The sequence below is a fragment of the Amphibalanus amphitrite genome, unplaced genomic scaffold (assembly GCF_019059575.1).
Source record: "Amphibalanus amphitrite isolate SeventyFive unplaced genomic scaffold, NRLGWU_Aamphi_draft 000038F_arrow, whole genome shotgun sequence".
NCBI lineage: Eukaryota > Metazoa > Arthropoda > Thecostraca > Balanomorpha > Balanidae > Amphibalanus > Amphibalanus amphitrite.
This window is the reverse complement of record NW_024881534.1, coordinates 1,058,875-1,078,015: the sequence shown is the minus strand read 5'-3', so window position 1 is coordinate 1,078,015 and position 19,141 is coordinate 1,058,875. Positions and strand designations below refer to the sequence as shown.

At 49.1% G+C, this 19,141-nt stretch overlaps 2 protein-coding genes across 5 annotated transcripts in view; both read right to left on the bottom strand.

The window, feature by feature from the left end:
- The window catches only part of LOC122373283 (protein slit-like), a 102,153-nt gene extending 91,336 nt beyond the window's left edge, over positions 1-10,817 (bottom strand). The window contains exon 1 of the mRNA XM_043351203.1: positions 10,529-10,817. Within this exon, the coding sequence (XP_043207138.1) occupies positions 10,529-10,722 (194 nt within the window). The 5' untranslated portion in view covers positions 10,723-10,817. The remainder of the gene's footprint in view (positions 1-10,528) is intronic.
- Positions 10,818-11,828: 1,011 nt separating this feature from the next.
- LOC122373292 (complex I assembly factor TIMMDC1, mitochondrial-like) lies at positions 11,829-18,822 on the bottom strand. 4 transcript variants are annotated; one of them, XM_043351224.1, is made up of 8 exons: positions 18,727-18,742; positions 18,575-18,637; positions 14,740-15,262; positions 14,253-14,418; positions 13,788-13,876; positions 13,349-13,482; positions 12,942-13,056; positions 11,829-12,639 (listed from the first exon to the last, which is right to left on the bottom strand). In XM_043351224.1, the coding sequence occupies exons 3-8, from the start codon at positions 15,183-15,185 to the stop codon at positions 12,231-12,233; spliced, it is 1,359 nt and encodes a 452-aa protein (XP_043207159.1). In that variant the 5' UTR covers positions 15,186-15,262; positions 18,575-18,637; positions 18,727-18,742; the 3' UTR covers positions 11,829-12,230. The 4 variants fall into 4 exon arrangements, with proteins under 4 accessions (XP_043207159.1, XP_043207175.1, XP_043207183.1 ...); XM_043351240.1 differs by lacking the exons at positions 18,575-18,637; positions 18,727-18,742 and adding an exon at positions 18,784-18,822; XM_043351248.1 differs by lacking the exon at positions 18,575-18,637 and having other exon boundaries at positions 18,727-18,817.
- Positions 18,823-19,141: the final 319 nt, after the last annotated feature.

The window sequence follows — 19,141 nt, the reverse complement described above, 5'->3', positions numbered from 1 at the left end:
TTGCCGCTTTTTACCAGTCGGCTCTAGGTCGGACATATGGGTAAACAAAATGGAATAGTAATATTAAACAATGCTACCTGCTGATGCTACTGGGCCTCTCATTGGTGAAGAACTGGCAGCCAGCCAGCGTGTTTTTGTGAGAACTGTTTTAACAGCAGCAACCGAACGGCTCTCGGGCCAGCGACCAGTGAGCGTAGACAGCACAGCGCTCCGTTAGGCATCGGCGGGCAAGCACGCATTAGCTGTGGACGGACCGGCCGCCCGAACATATTTGTCGGTATCGAAAGTATCGTGAACCAAATGACTGCTAGCGAAAAAAGGACTGCCGCTCGTATCCATGAAAACATGTGTTCTACAAAAGTACATAATTGCTTAGTTGTCGCCAGTCACTCATTGCACCATGGCGTCAGTGTGGGGCCGCGCCCCGAATCATCTCAATCGCCAGGCAAAGCATCTCAATCGACAGGCACATGGTAGTCCAGCTACGAATCCGAGCCGCGGCATCCCGTCTATGTATCTACATTACACCACAATCGAACACTGTCGGGCCACCCGAGACAGCAGTCTCCAATGTAACATCAAAACCCGCCACTCGTCTAATATCAGAAAAATGAGCATTGAGTACCTACCGAATATCGACTACAGAAGATTACAATGGGGTGCAGATCTAGCAAGAGTGTCGCGGTTCGTCTCGGCACGGCTTACAGGCCGCCGAGCCCGCGCAGGTGACCGCCAGCTCCACCTGTTCCACCTCCGGCGCGGAAGCTCGATCACAAGACTGACCTCAGTCGGCGCTCTGTGCTCGGCACAGGGCGACCGGGTCAGGAGCGGGCCGCTGCCGCCAGGGCCGCGGCCACCAGCCACGCGGCAGCGCCCGCGCACCGGCCGCCACCACCCGCTCAGCCCAGATGCGCGCCACGGCGTCATTGGGGCTTCCCTGAGCAGGATCGAACCAGAGCTGCATGCACGGCTCCGTATCCGCCGTGAACTTCCACGAGTGATCCCACACCTGAAAAAGGCGCACGGTTTGCGTCACAGCTCGGCTCACTTTCACAGTCCACGCACCGGCAGCAATTAAGGGCTACTTAGATAGTGTGCTAATAGAGCGCAATCACTTAGCTTAATCCATATAGTCAACCATGAATTGTTAATTACGAGCGAGCGAGCAAAGCGAAGTCTTTTCAATATCACGGAAAAAGCTCAGTATGAGCGGCCCGACCCGGCCCGGCCTGTAACGCTTTTGAGAGGCTCATATCTCAGCAACCGCTGGACCGATTGGCCTGCGGTCTTTTTTTTTGTTGGCTAGCCCTATTCCCTCTACCCCGTAATTGACTACTCTTGATACATTACAGGGACCGTCGTGGCATGTGCCACGTGAAAAGTCAAGGGTGTTATTTGTCAAAAGTTGCAAAAGAAGTGATTTTGAGAGGCTCATCTCAGCAGCCGCTTGGGCGGTCTTGCGGTAAATTTTGTAGGGTAGCTGCACCCCTTCAACCAAAGGTCGGATGCTCTTGATCTATGTGAGTGACCCCCACTGCACGTGCAAAATGCAAAAAGAAGAGGTGCCGAATTTGTTCCCATTTCAATAACTCTGTAATTACTGGGGCGATTTAGCTGAAACTTGGCATACAGGTAGGCAGTAGGCACCCACCAGGCAATGCATTCCCATATGTTGCGGTTAGGGTGCTACTGCTTACTGTATTATGTGTAAAATAAAGGACGCTTGAATCTTACCTGAGTGATGTCCATTTCTTGATCACTTTCATCTGTGGGTGACCGAGCAGCGACAGCAACCCAAGGCGTATACGGAATCTGTAAAAAATCAGCACACCGTTACCACATGTTTTAATAAAACTTACCTATAGGGAGGTAGCATAAAATACAGATCAAAACAATAACATACAAACATACAGATATTCGGTTAGGTTGAAATGGCTAAAAAATATAAAAAATAAGGGCAAGGTACCAGGGCTGTAAAGCTGTAAGGGCTCGGTACTAGTAATAATTTTTGGCTAAAAATATCACAAATAAAGACTCTGCACTAAAGCTGTAATGTCTGGTACTAGGAATAACTTTAGAGTGAAGTGTTACAAAAACAATATTCAAAGTCTTTTGATAACTTTGCAGGCATTTTTATCACTTTTAAAAAATAACTTACATTCTGATCCGGCACAGCACTGTTCTTTAGACGCAAACGTTTTTGACTGTGCTTATCATGGTGCGCACTTCTTGTTAAGTTTAAGTGGTCATGTGGTCTTGGCTCATTGGTCATGCCACACACCCTCATCCACTTTTCTCTGTACTTCTTTTTTTAGCGGGAACCTAAAAGTAAAAAAGGGTCAACACATGCTTAGTCCATGCAACACATACTCTGTGTATTAAGCTGAATAGCTCCACTGAGCCCAGTTTCACCAAGTGCGGTTAACTTAATTTTGGGGTAGTTTTTGTAGTTAAGTAGTGGGGTAGTTTGGTAGTTTACCCCAAATTGAGTTTACCGCACTTGGTGAAACTGGGCTCTGGTGAGTTTCCTTTTCTTGTCAGCACATAAGTGAAAGAAAACTGTGTAGACAAGAGATGAACCAAACCCCCATGGAAAGGTAGGTGTCACCACAACCAGGAAATGGGATTTGAAGGGCTGGATAAATGTGTCTGAGTTCTGCCTTTCAGCCAGACTGGAAAACATCCATACACTACGCCGGATGCCCGTGAGCCCCTCATGCGCCAAAATTTGAAGCAAGCAATTTTGAGCTGAAATTCCAGTGCATGATTTCCACTGAAAGTTGGGTGCCTGTTTGCACCAAAATTAAGCCACTTTTACATAAAGCACATGTGCATATCTACCGACCAAGGCTATATCAACCAGACAGATCGTTCCGGGGCCTCGGAGTCAGACGCTCTTCCCTTTCTGAGCGTCTGAATTAGTTAATGTTCCCATGAAAACCCAATACCACAATTTGTGTGGCACACTGTAGAATCTTAAGGTGAAACAAGGCCCAGGCCGGAAGTTTCGACTCCCTTCAGACCTGCCAGCGCCCGCAGGGCAAGTCTGCTGCTAGATTGACCACAGCGTGTCAAAAAATTCGGTGACAGCCATTTGCATAAACATTATGCGCCATGCGGTCACCCTGCGCCTAAAAATTCAGCTGCCACCATGCGCTGAATTTGACGCATGCAAAATTATGCTGGATGTGCGATGAAATTTTCGGGGCAACGCCGCAATCACGCCACTTCGCATGGCATATTCGGCATAACTTGCGTTTTTTTATCCAGTCTGGCATTTCAGTTGTGAAAGCCTGAACAGTTCAAAAGGGTTTGCTAATCCAGGGGAGAGTTCTGTGAAAACAAAAGTAATAGAAGAGCCATTGCAATAAATAAGAATTTAGGTACCTACCTAGGTACCTAGGTACCTACTTACTTGTGCACAGTCACACGCATATCAGTCCCGACCCGACGTAGGTCGTTTGCTCCGCGGATCACGCACTTCTTCATCGTTATTATAGGTATTTGTTCGAACAAAAATGCCCTGATTTCGGATCAGAGCCACGGTATAAAATATGGTATACTGCCTTGCGTAAGATAAAAATGCATTTTAGCAATTGGCTACCAAACGAGATGTCATCTGTTCAGGGCATAGCATAGGTTTACTTTCATAGACCTCATGAAAGTAGCTCATGAAACTTATCACCAATCAGCGCGACGGATTTCAAGATTCGATTGCGGATGTTCATCCGCCGGCCGATTGCCAGAACAGACAACGAAAAATAACGCAACTGCTCGTGGTCTGCTCGCTAGTACAGGGATCCGTGCCTGATCAGTACTGCTGCAAGCTGATTGGTTAAAAACCAAAGCCTCGCCGCGGGTGGCTGTATTGTCGGATAAGAACGCATTCCTGGGATAAGAACGCATTCCTGGCATATTTTCTTTTAAAATTGCCGATAACTACGAATGGAGGCCGAAATCGGCCGTAAGGAGGTAGACAGAGAGGTTTTCGGACACGGGCTACAAGATGGCTATCTCAGTTTCAATCCCCATGTTAAAGGTGGCCCTTTTCCTTTAAGACAACCAACGATCTGAGCACGACGTGGAAAAGCGTATTGGAAATGATATGATGTGGTCGATTTTAGGATTGTCTAACCGTCTTTGACATTTTTGTTCGAAGGGCAAATTATTTCCCTCAAATTTTCGCCTCCGTCATGTCTCTAATCTCGTCTCCGTCTCGTCTCCATCTCGTGTGTTCGTCCCGTCTCGTCTCCTCTCGTCTCCCTCCGGTCTTAAACAGGGACATCTCATGCTACGCAGACGAATGGCGCTGCTGCAAACTCAAACTCTTAAGCTGGCTTGCAAAGAATGATTATCTAGCTGTTGAACGTGCACGCCTTCCGTTCAATGGCAGCCAATGCTGAATGGAGCACTTACAGCGTGCTTGTAGCGACGTCACTTCATTCTAGCCGCTGCACCTTCGCGAGAGGCGCTCCGGTAGCAACCGATGGTCGGCTGAAGGGTTTTCAGTTTCGCACGGGGGCACTGACGACAGGATCATCTGAGTGAGGTGTTGGAGAGGGGTTTCGCTGTGGTTTAGGTGCCCCGATGTATTTATAGTTCTGCTGGGGGTTTCATTGTCAGCCAACAGATTTCCCATGCTACAAGCCAATATTTCGCGCCGAGAGCGATGGCCTATCAGATGAGATGTTTGGTAAAATATATGAGCATTGAAACCAGGATATGAAACTGAAGAGGCAGAAAAAGGTTTATTGCTAGCCCAGTTGCTCCAGCGTGGTAAATTTCTTTGAAAGGGAGATGACAAATCTTAAAAAAGAATGGCACGAAACAGCGAATTATGCAATTCCTTTGGACAGCCAATTGCATCCTTCATGGAAATATGTAGGAAAACAATCGTAAAGAATGCTCGATCGGTATCTCAACAAAAATAGACGACACTGATGCTTGGTACTTAAGACTGCACGATCAACTAGTGTAACCACTCAACCCACAATGACTGTCCTTGTCCACAGTAAACCCCCAATTACCGCGAACGGCACACGAATGACAGTCGCAGTCCACTGACACCTGGACACGGTCCGACATGACTCCAGCACCTGTGCGATGACACGGCGTCAAGGCCGCCACCGTTCGCCAGTGGCACGGCACGGCACTCACGGAATAAAACGTCACCGCCAGGCGTCACGACTCACGAAACGTCACGGGAAAACACGAAACATCACGGGACGACAAGCATGTCACAGGACGTCACAGCACGTCATGAAACGTCACGATAATGTCACATCATTCTCGATCAGTTTTATCCTATCTCTGTCTCGTGCCTGTCATGTAAACCTACAAGAGGATAACACGACAACGTGCATGAACATAAAATTACGGTATTTTTTATTTGTCTAGCAGACTGAATCAATGCCGACGGCGGAGCAGGCCAGCCGGACAGGAGAGGCACCAAACTACGTCAGACTGCGATAGGCTAGGACATATGTCCTTCGGCAGACTGCAAAGAGACAACGAACAGATTGAGCCAGGCTTCAGCAGACTACGACAGACCACAGAATCTACGCCCGACTACACTCGGCCACGGCAGACGGCAGGACGCCGGTCATGAGTCGATCGGTAACCGGAGCAGCCCGAACACAGGTGTCTGACTCTGGCCCGCCGCCAGCCCGCGGCCCGCAGACAATGCACGCCGGTCGTCTGCAGCGAGCCGATCCGATCAGCACTCGAGCACCTGGGCACCTCCGGCTGCTGGCACCAGCACCGGCACGGCCCGGCCCGCGGGACTTTCAGATCGATCAACGCAGGAAGGATTCAGCTTGTAGTGCAATAATCAAGCGAAATTGGAGGTAAGGTTGTCCAATTTTATGTCAGAACGTGAATACGGTGGGTTGGAAAATTACCTTTCAATTAATGCTTGAACATGAGCTTCTTCGGAGGGTAGGGGAGAGTGGGGCACATTCGTGCAAAAAATGGATAAATCCATATATCTGTTCTTTGGTTAGTGCAACGGCAAAATTGTTGATTGTGGTATGGAAAGGAACTATTGCAGATATTTTTCCTCTTTAAAAGTTATCCTCTAAAATTATTGCTTCTATTAGAAAAAATGACTTTTAATAACTCTGAACGTTTGCACGAAACTGCCCCACCTATGGGGCACATTCGTGCAAGGGGTGGGGCACTTCCGTGCACCCTGCAAAGTTCTAGAAATTACCGGGCATTACCAGAAATTTATCAAAGGAAATTGGCAGGGGGTCATTTCACTTGATTCCTTTCGACAAGAATGCATTGCACAACATATGTAGAAAGAATGGGCTGGCCAACAAGAATGTGCCAACTGCCGGCCTCCGTGACCTCGCCAAGTTCGCGTGAATTACTCGTCACGACGTCGCAAGCAGCCGAGACTGAGTCAGGCGAGCGTCATTAGTGAAACCTACTATAGATAAAGTCATAAATAGCAAAAACTAAAAAAAATATGCACGAATGTGCCCCCAGGCAGTGCGTACACGAACCTGCCCCACAACGTTATTTGTAATATATTTCAAAATTTCTTGTTGAAAAAATGACACTTTGTCAACAAACAAGTTTGCAGCAGTTCCGTGAATAGAGTGAGCACCTTCGCCCCCAATTTTGAAAAGCTGAACCACATTTCCGAGTCAGGATCACGAAAATGGATGATATGAGAAAAGTTTGGAAAGCTCACGAATATTACAAATTTGCGTTTTTTTATCAAGCATGACAGCAGGTACAGTGTTGTAGTGTTGCACGTACTTCTACGGTGAACGAAGGGCGGCAATGATAGACACATTTCCATAATTTACCTTGAGCTCGTGCAGTCACTCGTGTTCCCATAAACTGCTGAAAACGAATGTGCCCCATGCACGAATGTGCCCCACTCTCCCCTACATATACCTGCTAATGTTAAATCGAACTAGTATCGAATCAGTGGGAAGCGGATGCTGTTTTGTGAAACACCACAATGAAATAACCGTCTGCCTCTGCCATGTCAGAAAGTTGTCCCAAGATAACGCGGCCAATATTGGACTTCGGGACAGGAGACTCTTAGTTTCTGAAGCTGGCAGCCTGGCATCACTAGTCTGATCACGAGCAGCCTCTCAACGCAGTCGCGGTACCGTCCAACCTGCTGCGCCGCTGCTTGAGACTAGCGCCCAGCTAACTAACCGTGACTGAGCCCACAACCACAACTTATTGTTGGTTCAAGAACATGTGTATTGCCCTTCCGCCGTCGCGTCGGCTTTCGCTGAACTCGAGCATACATCAAGGGCCGGACTCGAACAAGGTTAGGAAGGTCCGGCTCCCGGGTTACGTCGAATCGAACGGCGGTGCCTTGCCACCGATAGCATCCCGAGAAGAAACAGCCACGAGGAACTATTGCGACAAGAGCACGTGACGAAACTGCACCGTGACTAAACAAACACGGCTCAACACGGGTGCATTGGTAAACATGTCACCTTCGTCCCGTGCCGACTCAGCCTGGAGATAAAACGGCGACGGAAATACCCGTCTCGAAACGGCAGCACGGGATGCGCGTTAGCGAACAACATCCAGATCCAGAGCGCCTGTCTGAAACCAAACGTGTGCCGCGAGGATGCAAAGTTAAATATCTAAGACCGAAAACCAAAGTCCCCTAAAAAAAGTCCAAGAGATATCCAACATCAACCGCCAACCAGCCACGTGCTAGCCGTCTCTCACGTTACGAAACCACCGCAGAGAAATGTGTGCTAACGACGTCCGTGGGAATCGCAGTGGCGCGTAGGTGGAGTGCGTGAGTGTGCGTGCGAGTTTGCCGGAGACGTTAAGTGTTTGTCCCGTGGGAGTCAGTGTGTTTACATTGGCCATTCATTGAACAGCACGACGGTGAAACTTCAGAGGCGGCCCTTTTGCGTGGGGATGAATGGAAAGAAACGTTTAGCGCTGGGGTTTATGCCTAATCCGGTACAGAGACACACAGAGGCTGAATGCTTATGTAATGGAACATTTTCAGTAACACATCAGTCATGCTCGGTTTAATGTCAAAAAGTACTATCTTCAGGTGTGATAGTAGAGAAATAAAACTGGACGGCCTGCAATTGTATGGGTTTAATTCACAGCAGTCAGTAACAAGACATCAACATAAAATATTTTATGCATACCGAAAGTCGGTCCCAGCAGAAATGAAGCCGGTCGCTTATAAGCGGTTAGACATTCAGCACGAATAAAAATGGAAGTAGCAATGTTAACCAAGAGAAATGTTTAAACTGATAGCAGCAATGTTAGAAAGTGGAGGCAGCGTTTAACGCTTAATTGCTACAGTATAGCTCCTAACCGACTTAAATTCAACAGATTATAGCGAGATAATGAAGTCGTTACCTGGGAAAAATGCATTTTATTTCTCACACTTTCAGATAATCTCAAATCGAAATGCGGCAGTAAATGAGCTAACACTACACATCTACCTCCGATAGTTGCAGAAGCCGCCTTGGGATTACCGAAACCGAAGGCGATTAAGAGGACAGATCGACGACATAAAACTAATTGCAGAGCCCAAAGACCTCTACCGGACGATGGACGTGCCAGTTTGAGCCGCCCACACAACCACAACCGCCGAGATAAGACTTCGCCTCGTGCGAGATATCGTACACGAGGTCTCCGCTTTGCAGAAGTGCAGAAGTTCTTGCGAGAAAGTTGGCAATGCATTTGTCTGGTTCGACGATGGTTCCTGTCATTGGTGCGATACGGAAAGAGAGTAATCTTGAAAGATTTAACTATTTCCTGGACCTTTAAAACGGAATAGAAAGCACAGACACTGGCGCCAATATTGCGCATTTCTTGTTTTAATGCTCCGAAAACAATGCATCAACAACAAAAGCTGACACTGTCTTCGGATGGCATTGTTAAGTTTAAGTCGCAATAAGCCATGTTTATAAGACGGACCAGCCGTAGCACAATTGGATTCAAAGACGCCTGCATGATCGCAAGATCGCACACGGCCGCAGAACACGATCAGAGATTAACAGTCAATTTGCAAGCATGCATACGGACATTGGCAGCCAGTATCGCTCCTAATCTTGTAGGCGGTAGCGATTCTTGTGCAAATTGCGGAGAACTCGGCTCGAAGCCTATTAAAAGTTTCGACAGTTTCGACTTAATCCTCGTCCAATGGACGTATCAATGGAGGATGATTTGACATTTGACGTCTCCCAAGTGATTTGCGATCGCATAAATGCATTGGCATGCGTTACTCGTCGCCATGCAGCGCCAGCTTGAATGGAATGCTGCGCCCGTGGGTCATGTCATGGAGCCTTACTTCGAAGCTCTCTCTTATCTGTATATCGGTTTATATTGATGAGTTAGAGCGAGAATTGCTTTCAGGATTATTGGATTGCGAAAGTGAAACCTGCCAAAAAGTTAAAACTATGGTTGCCAGGCGGAGTCGATGCTGCAAAGGTCTTTCAGCGTAATCACTATTAAACATTCGCAAACGTGATTCATTCATCTATTCGGGAAACACCGAAACTAATTTACAGTTCACCTGAGCGTGTCTTTGTCCAACAGGTCTCCGTTTGAATTCGGTCTTGTTGCGATATTCGAGACATTGTTGCACGTCAGCGCAACACGCAGTAGCAGCTTGTGGCGGCCTACTCAATGGCCGCGCCCTGGTCTCACCCCGGTAGTAACTCCATTCGGAAGGCCCTCATTCATGGACGCTGACCGCCTCAGTCGGTGTTCATAGACACTGAATGAAACGGCGCCATAAATTCCACGGGAAGGACACGACTGTCCCCGGCTGAAGTCACGTACTGGGATGACCCATGAGGTGTGTCACTGGAAGACGGACTTTCGCCCAGACAGTGAGCCACACCGGGCAGCTTTCGGAAACCCCAACGTATTTTGAGGAATCCCAAGCTAGTAAAGAGCTTTAGACGTTACTCTTCAGGGGATCAACTAAAAGATGATGTTCACGAATAAGAGGATAAACCACACGAGTTATGTGTACTAGGGACCAATGGCAAGGCTAAGCCGTGATTATTACATGGTTCAAACAGCTCCTTCTACCTACGAACTTCGTCTATGGCAATGATAAAGAATGGTGAATAGCGCCTGAGACTAAAAAATAACGTTGCGTCATCTCTGCTCATTTGCAAGCGATTTGAACGTGTGAATATCTCAACGACTTTCAAACCTGTTTTTCATGTAATTTTTCAAAAGAAAGTCGGCTGATATGATCGAAAACCATAAGCACTGAGCGCTATTCGAGAAACGGCTTCTGCTAGACATTTCCACTTCGGGGTTTTATGACCGCGAAACGACCCACTTGGTGCTCCTTTCGAAGCCTTAGGGTGGTCGTCCAAATCGTGTTTCATCGACGTAAATGTGGACTATCCCGCTAACCGTGAAAATGACCAGGATCATCAGCGAAAAAAAAAATCAGACTGGGCGGCTAATCAAATTTCCGCCGTGGTTGACAAGATTCTGTCCCTGTAGCGGGTATACACTCGCTGGCAGACCCCGGCCGGGTCAAGGTACTCACACTTTGTGCGTATTCCTGGGTATGTTGAACGGCACCCTCGTCAGTCCGCGATGCGAGCAGTCCACCACCGAGGCGCTGCACTCACAATCCTTGGGACACGCCGCGGCTGGTGTCCACAGCACCATCACCATCACCAGGGCGGCCAGCACCAGCCGCCCCGTCACCATCGCTCGCGACACCACCCTGCCGGTCATGGCTCCGGGTCAGTCAGTCACTGCACATCCCAGGCGCACCGACACACACCCCTAACACCTCGGACCCTCCGCGGCCGGGCCCCGCGGCTCACTGGGACCGGAGTGGACGGTCACCGGCGCCGAGCGCAGGGAAGGCGACGCTAGCGCCGATGGGTCACTGCGGCAGACTGCGGAACTTTGGCTGGCTGGCTGGCTAACCAGATGGCGCTATAAAATGTATTTGTAACGTAAGTTTGACACCGGTCACCGTTCCATATTTTCCGTCCTTAGAGGACAATCAAATCACACCGTTCCGTGCTTCTATCCTCAGGATACAGAAATCCTTCTCCTCCACGCCGCAACCCCCCTCCGGGCTGGACAGGCAACTTTATCTCATGCGGGCTGCTCCCTTGGAGCGGCACCGCTGCTCCCGAGGGAGCGCACCCCGTAGCCGGGTGCAGTGAGTGCCTTGGGGCTGGGTGGCCTGTCCTCTGGACGGGCTCAGCCCCGGCGACTCACTAGGGTGCCTGCCCAGACCAATGTCTCCCCCTATATCCTATCATCCTCCCGGCTCTGAAATGGTCCCATTGGACCGAAAGGGCCTAACCCAACAAAACAAACAAACAAAGACAATCAAATTCTTCTCCTCCACGCCTCTAACCCCCTATTCCGGGCGGAATGGTCACCTTTCTGCGACGCGAGTAGTTGCTGCCTCTGGAGCAGACTCACGTACGATGGGGTAACCTTGTGCGGGACTGTTTGGCCGCACCAGTCACCAAGTTGACTCAGCCCCGGTGGAGCACCAGGGTGGCCGCCCAGACTAATGTCTCCCCTAATTCCTATAATCCTTCCGCTCCGAAGGTCTCGTCAGACCAAAAGGTCCTATCCCTACAAAGCAAAACAAATAGGTTGGGACATGTCGGCTGTCGCCTATCCCAAGGGACGGGCTCTGTCGTTGCGGCGCCTCAGCAGACGTCATGGACATGACTCTACAAATCCTCACCGCGGACAAATTCTAGGACCTAGTCTATTAAACCACCCAAGCCTGAGTACGAAACGATAGGGAAGGGTGGCTAAGGTATATCAGGCCATTTCAGGTAAGCCTATCCTAATATTAAGTTCTTCAATTGTCTTCAAATTAATCATGTGTTTATTATCGTCAGGCCACGCATATCCTTTCATGTATCGTCTCACCTAGTCTTCCGCGTTAAACGATTGTTATTTGGCCTAAATGAAGGTTTCCATTCCACGGTACAGTGACTCAACAAGTTCATTATTAACCATCAAACAATTAAGAAAGGGCTAGCGAAAGAAGATGCAGCCCATCATATGACACAATTGTTTCAGGCACGCTGTTTCCACCATACATAAACATATCATTACACATGCACATTGTCTAGCAAATACGAAAGCAGTCTAGCAAATACGAAAGCAGACTAGCAAATACAATAGCCAACAGCAGCACCTGCGCGCATTGCACTGCACCTGACCACCATGCGTCACTAGCAGTCTCACTGAATAGCACCCCGTCAGCTAACCTGTGTTGCCTTCTTCACGTCACCATCTCGAGTCTCAGGGCCGACAACAGCCGCTGTGGCCGCCGCCACGGCAGCCTCCAGACCCGACTCAGTCCTTCGCTGGTTATCGACACTGGGGTTATCCTCAGAGCTGCTAGAATCCCGCACAGCTTCATGAGAGTTGGTAGAATCCTGACCCGCTTCTGCACTTTCAGAGCTGACGGAATCGGGCACGGATACCTCGGACTCGGCATCGTTCTGTCTAACTGCACGTTCCTCTGAGGGTTTAGGGCTCGACATGGACAACATCGCAGCCTCCTGACGCTGGGTCTGGGCCAGTTCGGCCTTCTCTTGCTCTAGTTTCTTTTCCGCTTCTAGACGTTTCTTCTCCCGTTTTCTTTCCGCCCGAGCCTTGTTCCGTCTGGAATGGTAAATCACGAGTCATTGTGGTGTCTGCGATAATAAAACCAACTCAAAAATATCATCAGTGTTGCATCTACATCTACAAGTGCCTGTGCACATGATACAGTCTTCAACAATATAAATGAGAAACTTTATCGTTAAATTATAAGGAAGTCTGCATTCGACATTGCATTGACAAACACGTATCCGAAGAGCACCTACATATATTCATCGGCCGATCCATATATTTGAGAAACTATTAAAAGCATTGGTATCCAATACACACTGAAATTGAGGTTTATTTCGGTCCAATCGACTCACAGTTCCTGTTGGTGTTTCCAGAGGTACTGCTGGTAGCGCAGCTTCGGCAGCGTGGTGCCGGTGAGATAGCAGGTCAGCGAGAACACGCCGCCGCCGATCAGGCCCAGAATGCCGCCTGGAACGGGGCACAGAGAGGTGAAGTTCATGGTGATAAATAATTAGAAGTTAGGTAATGGTGAAACGGAGGAAATGGTGACCATTTGCGAATATAGATAGACGTGTTGCGCTTCGACGTCTCCTCTGACACTGTACAGCTGGCAGATTTTGAAGCAGACCAGTGTGATAAAGGGCAAGTGATATATCGATGATTGATTTGAATCGAGACGTTTGCTTTCAAATAACACCCCTATGTGTTCAAAGCATGCATTCATGTGTTGACCTGCACGTGAGCGCGGTGTGAGCCTCACCTGCCACGGCGCCGGCGGTCATGCCCCGCAGCCCCATGCTGGCCTTGTAGAGCGCGCCGGCCACCACGCCTCCGCAGCAGTAGTGCAGCGCAGATATCTGGTTCGTGTACACCATCAGCGTCGTGGAGACGAGCCTGCATCGGAGGTAGAGCGATGTTGTTCAATGGACGCCGCTTATAAAGTAAGAGTTGTGTCAAAATGAAAATTTTACTTTTCCTCAATGACGAGGTGTCTTCACAAAGAAGGCAGTTAAAGACGGAGACAGGAAATGGCGTCGAAAGAATATCTAAACCATGTTTTTAGTATCGTATCTAAATGTTCCACTTCTACACTTCCTGCATGACTGGGGACAGTACCACGTGCCCGAGCCTCACAAACAAGTGCAATGTCTGCTAGACGAAGTGTAGCGGTCGAAGCTGCATCTGTAGTCTGTACTCACGTGAAGGCCGATGTGAACAGGGCCGTCCGCCATCCGAAAATGAAGAAGCCGCGAGCCATTCCTAACGTCAGACGATCCTGCAGCGCTCTCTGTTGGGCAGAGGGATAGGTGAGATGGGAATAGTTTAGAGTGATAGAGATGAGACTAGTTATAGTGGTAGAGATAAGGATACATTCATACTGTACAACGATCAGTTCGCATTCATATACGGTATACCACACATATTCCACGCATGATAAAATAAACCCAACTTTCACAAATGCGTCTGATCAACCCACGCTGGTCTTCGATATGATGCAGAAATATCTTTTTCAATTCAATTGTGGAATCAAATTTTGATTTTTCAATGCACTTCGCCTTGCATGCTACTGAAAATTCGTGTTTACATTTCGATATCTAAACCATACAATCTGTTTTGCCAGCTGACCTTCAAACTTCCCTGTACACCACGACCACACCACATACCTTGGCGACAATCTGCGACTCGAATGGCGTCGCCTGGTTCCGCTCGACGAATTTGATGATGGCCAGCCTTCCGTTCAGCATGGCTCCGAGCGAGCCGCCGATCAGGAGGCCGGCAGTGGCGATGTTGGTCACCAGCTCCAGCTCGGGGGTTAGGCCGCCCATCTCACTGATGGGAGCGGGGTTGCAACGTGAGTGAGCCATGTTCACAAACCACCGGCCAAACGGATGACGATTAGTAACTGACAGTGACAAGCTAGAATTACTGGCTAGCTATGGACGGGAAACGGAATAAACGTCAAGAGTACGGTTAAGTAAACTCCACACGACACAATGATTTGATTTGACGATACTCTTCTGAAAGTGTTCCACGATGATGAAGCAAAGCGAATTATTCATATTATATATGCAATAAAACAAAAACAAAAAACATTGAACAATGTCATCAGCACAAAGCACCAAGTCCCTCACGAGGCCAGCCCTAACTTACTCGAGCGTGTACATGGCGGCCAGCCGGTCCCACCCGGTCTGCTCTTCATCGGGATTCAGGAGCTTGTTCTTCACCAGCAGATCAAAGTCCACCTCATCACACTCCGACTGCACTGTGAGCATCGTGAACCAGGAGGCGGCCAGCGCGATCCCGCAGCGCTCCTTGGTGCGGTCAGAGAGGCGCGCCGGCCACCGCACTCCCCGCCGGCCGCCACCAGCCCTGACAGGTCGACACAACTGGCGCGCCCGGCAGGCAGCCGAGCTCAGACGACTGTGCAGCTGTCGCAGCTGCGTGGAGAAGGTGGAGCTCGGAGATGTGGCCAGACGGGAGCCAGTTGATGTCCATGCTGCACGCGTGAGGGTGGTGGCAGACATGCCTTGTGGTGCTGCGGCTAAAAGCTTTTCTCGGCTCAGGAGAGCCAGATGTTTTGTAATGCATCTGTTCATTTTGATGAATCTAGGATAACTTAACTGTATCCTTGGGCTTGGCTGCTCTTATGTTTTCATTGTGTGGCATGAGTCATCTGCAAAAAAATTGGAGTGAGAAACATGCATACATTAAACTTCATTTCAAATATCAGTGTGGTTCCATTATAATTGTAACATGAAATGGGTACGGGATTATTCCACTTTTAAAACAAGCCAAATACTTCCACTTTCCAGGAGATAACAAAGGGACCTATTACAATTAGACAACAGATACCACCTAATTCATGTTTAAAGGGACCCTCCCACCTTCAAAAAAGTTAATGAATTGGCATGAAAGTGATGTCCCTTGGTTCAGAAAGAGCGAAAACGAATATCTACCAAATTTCACCGAAAAATATTCACTGGTTTTCAAGATATTAGGCTTTTACTTTTGTTTACTTTTTGGGATCTCCCCTGTTACTAGCGACTTTATTTGGAAGCAATAATTTGGCAGCCTTAAAGTGCGGCAGACGTTGCGCGCAAAGCAGCGTATACCACCACGTGTTAACGATGGTTTTAGTCTAAGATTTAAAAATCGTTAGATCTCCGCTGACGTCACAAATTCTAAGGGGGCATTCTAATGCATTAGCCCCTTAGAATCCGAAAACTGCAAGTTTGAAATTCCATATCTTCGAATTAAAGCATTTTTCGATGTTGTGAGTGCCCAAACCGGTATTTGCAGGCCATGGCCACCAATTTGGCTATCTCAACTCAAAACTAATGTTAAGGTGGGAGTGTCCCTTTAAGTGTCTGCGCCCTGCGGCCACAAGGTCAGGTGAAAATAAGAAAACAGAATGTCACCCATGATTTTATCTTATTTGCGGTGGTGGGAATCACTAAAGATCTTCGGTAGAGCTCAATTTTTATGACATTTAGTGCAGTGGCGGCGGAAGGTAATTTTGGATGGGGGTGCAAAGTTTTCTCAAGGGGCCCTCTGGAAGTTTTGGGCCCCCCTTCAGTTTTTTTTAGTGATTGTTATTGATTTGTGAAAAACGAAGATTTTGGAAAACTATCCCCATACACACAACTTCTGTAAAAGGTTTGAAATTGCAGTGTACCTACCTGTCTCAAATAATGAAAGCATAAAGAAGCAAATGCAGCTGGTTTTTTATCAGTTAATCTTCTAGTCTAGCCACCACCCGCAGCGTCTCAAACCACTTTGCTGGATCCGCAGTGGACCATTGAGGGCCCTACGAGACCGTTCCAAGAAGACCGTGTTTAGAAGCCCCTTGGAAACCGACCACATCCACCAGAGACCACTCCTCCAGAGACCTACATGACTCCCCAGACTGAATGAGCCCTCCGATCAGGGTCGGTCTCTTGAAAGTTGCTGAAAGGCTTCAGAAGGCAGTATAGGCTCGAAAGTCTTTTGAGGGCTCTCAGAAACCGGCATCGGACCCAAAAAAAGCCTGTATGGAGGCCCTCCAAAGCCGGGATGGAGGCCACAGGAGCCGATGTTTAGCCTAAAGAGCCGGTTCGGAGGACTGAATAGAGGAAAGGGGTCTCAGTGGGGCCTTCAGGGGCAAGCGTTTGAGCCCCACAAGTATGTGTGGGGTCTTAGAGGCAGGTAGACCCCTGGGGTATGTACGGGGTCCCAGGAGCTCGCGTGTGAGCCCTCAAATATTCGGCTGGCGGCTACTAGAACCAGCATGGGGATTCTTAGAAGCCGCTTAGACCCACATTTCATGGGTCATGAGTCCAAAGAGTCGATGTAGGGGCCATAAAAGCCGGTGTGGGCCCATGGCCCCATAAGTTCCGACATTGAGACTCTCAGAGGCCGGCGACGGGGCACCAAGAGCAGATAAAGTGCCTCAACAAGCCGACATGGGGCCTGAGAATCAGTGTGGAATTCCAGGAGCCTGCGTGAGCTCTCGGAGACCTTCGTATTTCGTAAGGTCCACAAAGGTCGTTGAATCCTCTGAATCTGAACTCTGCGGGGCCCTCAGAGGCCAGCAGGCAGCATGTCTCTTGGCACCTGCCTGCGTTGAGTTGAGACCCTCCGAGGACGTCGTAAGGTTCTTCAGAGGCCAGCGTTGGCCCGTGAAGCCTTCGTTAGGCCTTAGAAGCCGTCAACAGGGCCCTCAGAGGTCAGCATGGCCCCTGGAGCCTGCCTGCGTTGAGGCCCTCAGAGGCCGTCGTGGGGCCCTCAGACGGCAGTGTGGGCCTTTTGAGCTTGTGTTGGGTCTTAGAGACCATCGTGAGGGCCCAGAGAGGTCGTCGTCAGGGCCCTCAGCCCCTCAGGGACCGTCCTGGGGTCCTCAGAAGTTGTTGTGAGGACCCTTAGAAGCCTTCGAGAGGATCATCAGAGGTCGTCATGAGGGTCCTTGGCCATATTGAGGGTTTTCATGGGCCCTCAGATACCTTTGCAGGGCTCTCAGAGGCCTTGGTAAGGCCGCTAGAGGCCATCGTTGTTAGGGCCCTCAATAGACCGTTGCAGAGCCCTCAGATGCCAGCAAAGCCCCTGCAGCCTGGTTGGGTTGGGGCCCTCAGAGGCCGTCGCTGGGCCGTCTGAAGCCAAATGGGCCCTCAGACTTGAGTTGGGTATAGGGCCGTCACGAGGGCCCTCAGAGACCGTCGTAGAGGCCCTCAGAGGCCAGTGGGGCCCCTGGAAACCTGTGGGACTCTCAGCAGTCGTCATGAGGGCCCTTAGTGATCATTATAGGGCCCCAGGGGACAGAGTTCGTCGTGAGAGCCCTCAGAGAATCATCGTAAGGGCCCTCAGAGGCCGTCATAGGGGCCCTCAGAGGTCAGCGTGGCCCCTGGAGTCTCCTTGGGGCCCTGGAGTCTCTGTGGGACCCTCAGCGGTCGTCATGAGGGCCCTTAGTGGCCGTTGTAGGGCCCCAGGGGACAAAGCCGTCAGGTGGGAGCCCTCAGAGATCGTCATAAAAGGGCCCTCTGAGACCGTCATGGGGGCCCTTAGATGCCACGTGGAGTACCAAACGCGGCTCGGGACACTTCTAGCCGGTGTGGGGGCCCCAAAGACAGCATGGGGCGCACCTGGCCATATTGGACATCCCGGATGATTCCACATCAGTGTTCGTTTCCCAATCACTGGTTTTCAAGAGAAAATATATTGGATGGTGCGACGGGCCCATTGTGCGGAGTTTGGGGGTGCAAAAAGATATGTTTGCACCCCCATGTTTTTCGATGGGGGTGCAGTTGCACCCCCTGCACCCCCTATTCCGCCGCCACTGATTTAGTGACATTTATCATTTTTGAGCGGGTAAGACTAAGTAATTCTTCAGAGTCTGTTTCAACAAGTTCATTGATTTTCTGTTGATTTATTGCTCACTAAATGGCTGCATTTGTATTTAAGTTTAAACCTGGTGTGCTAGAGGCGATCATAATTCACAACCAGAAATACCTACCCAAATATTTACAACACACAATACCTTCCTGAAGCTTATTTCTTTGAATTTGAATTTGTATCTCTAATGTTAGGCAGGTAATCGTCAAAAGTGTCACGCTCTAAAACAAAATGACTTTGAAACAATTTTTTGACACTAATAGTTCAAAGTACCTCAAATAATTCCAATCGATCTCTAATATTAAATAAAAAAACCGCTTAGACACTCACTGCTGACTGCACTCACTGCACGCACGCAAAAATGATTGTGCCAGAACTGTAGCTGTTGCGCAGGAATCGAAGGACGTTAGAACTACCATATGATGCTACCATATCCAGGGAAAATTGTTGCGCTCAATGAAGTTACTTTTCTTGTCACTAGATGGCACCAGCAGTAAGCGCCTGGAACTATACTGTGCCGCATTGCATATAGTACCCTTTTGCTCAAGCGGGTGACCTCATAGCTCCTACCTACCGATTCAGACACGATGACCGCGAGCCAAATGGTAAAAAGAACGTGTTTTACGCAGGAGCGAAACGTGGAAGCGATCGCGGAGAGCATGTTTTTGTTTTCATACTGCTGTTGTTT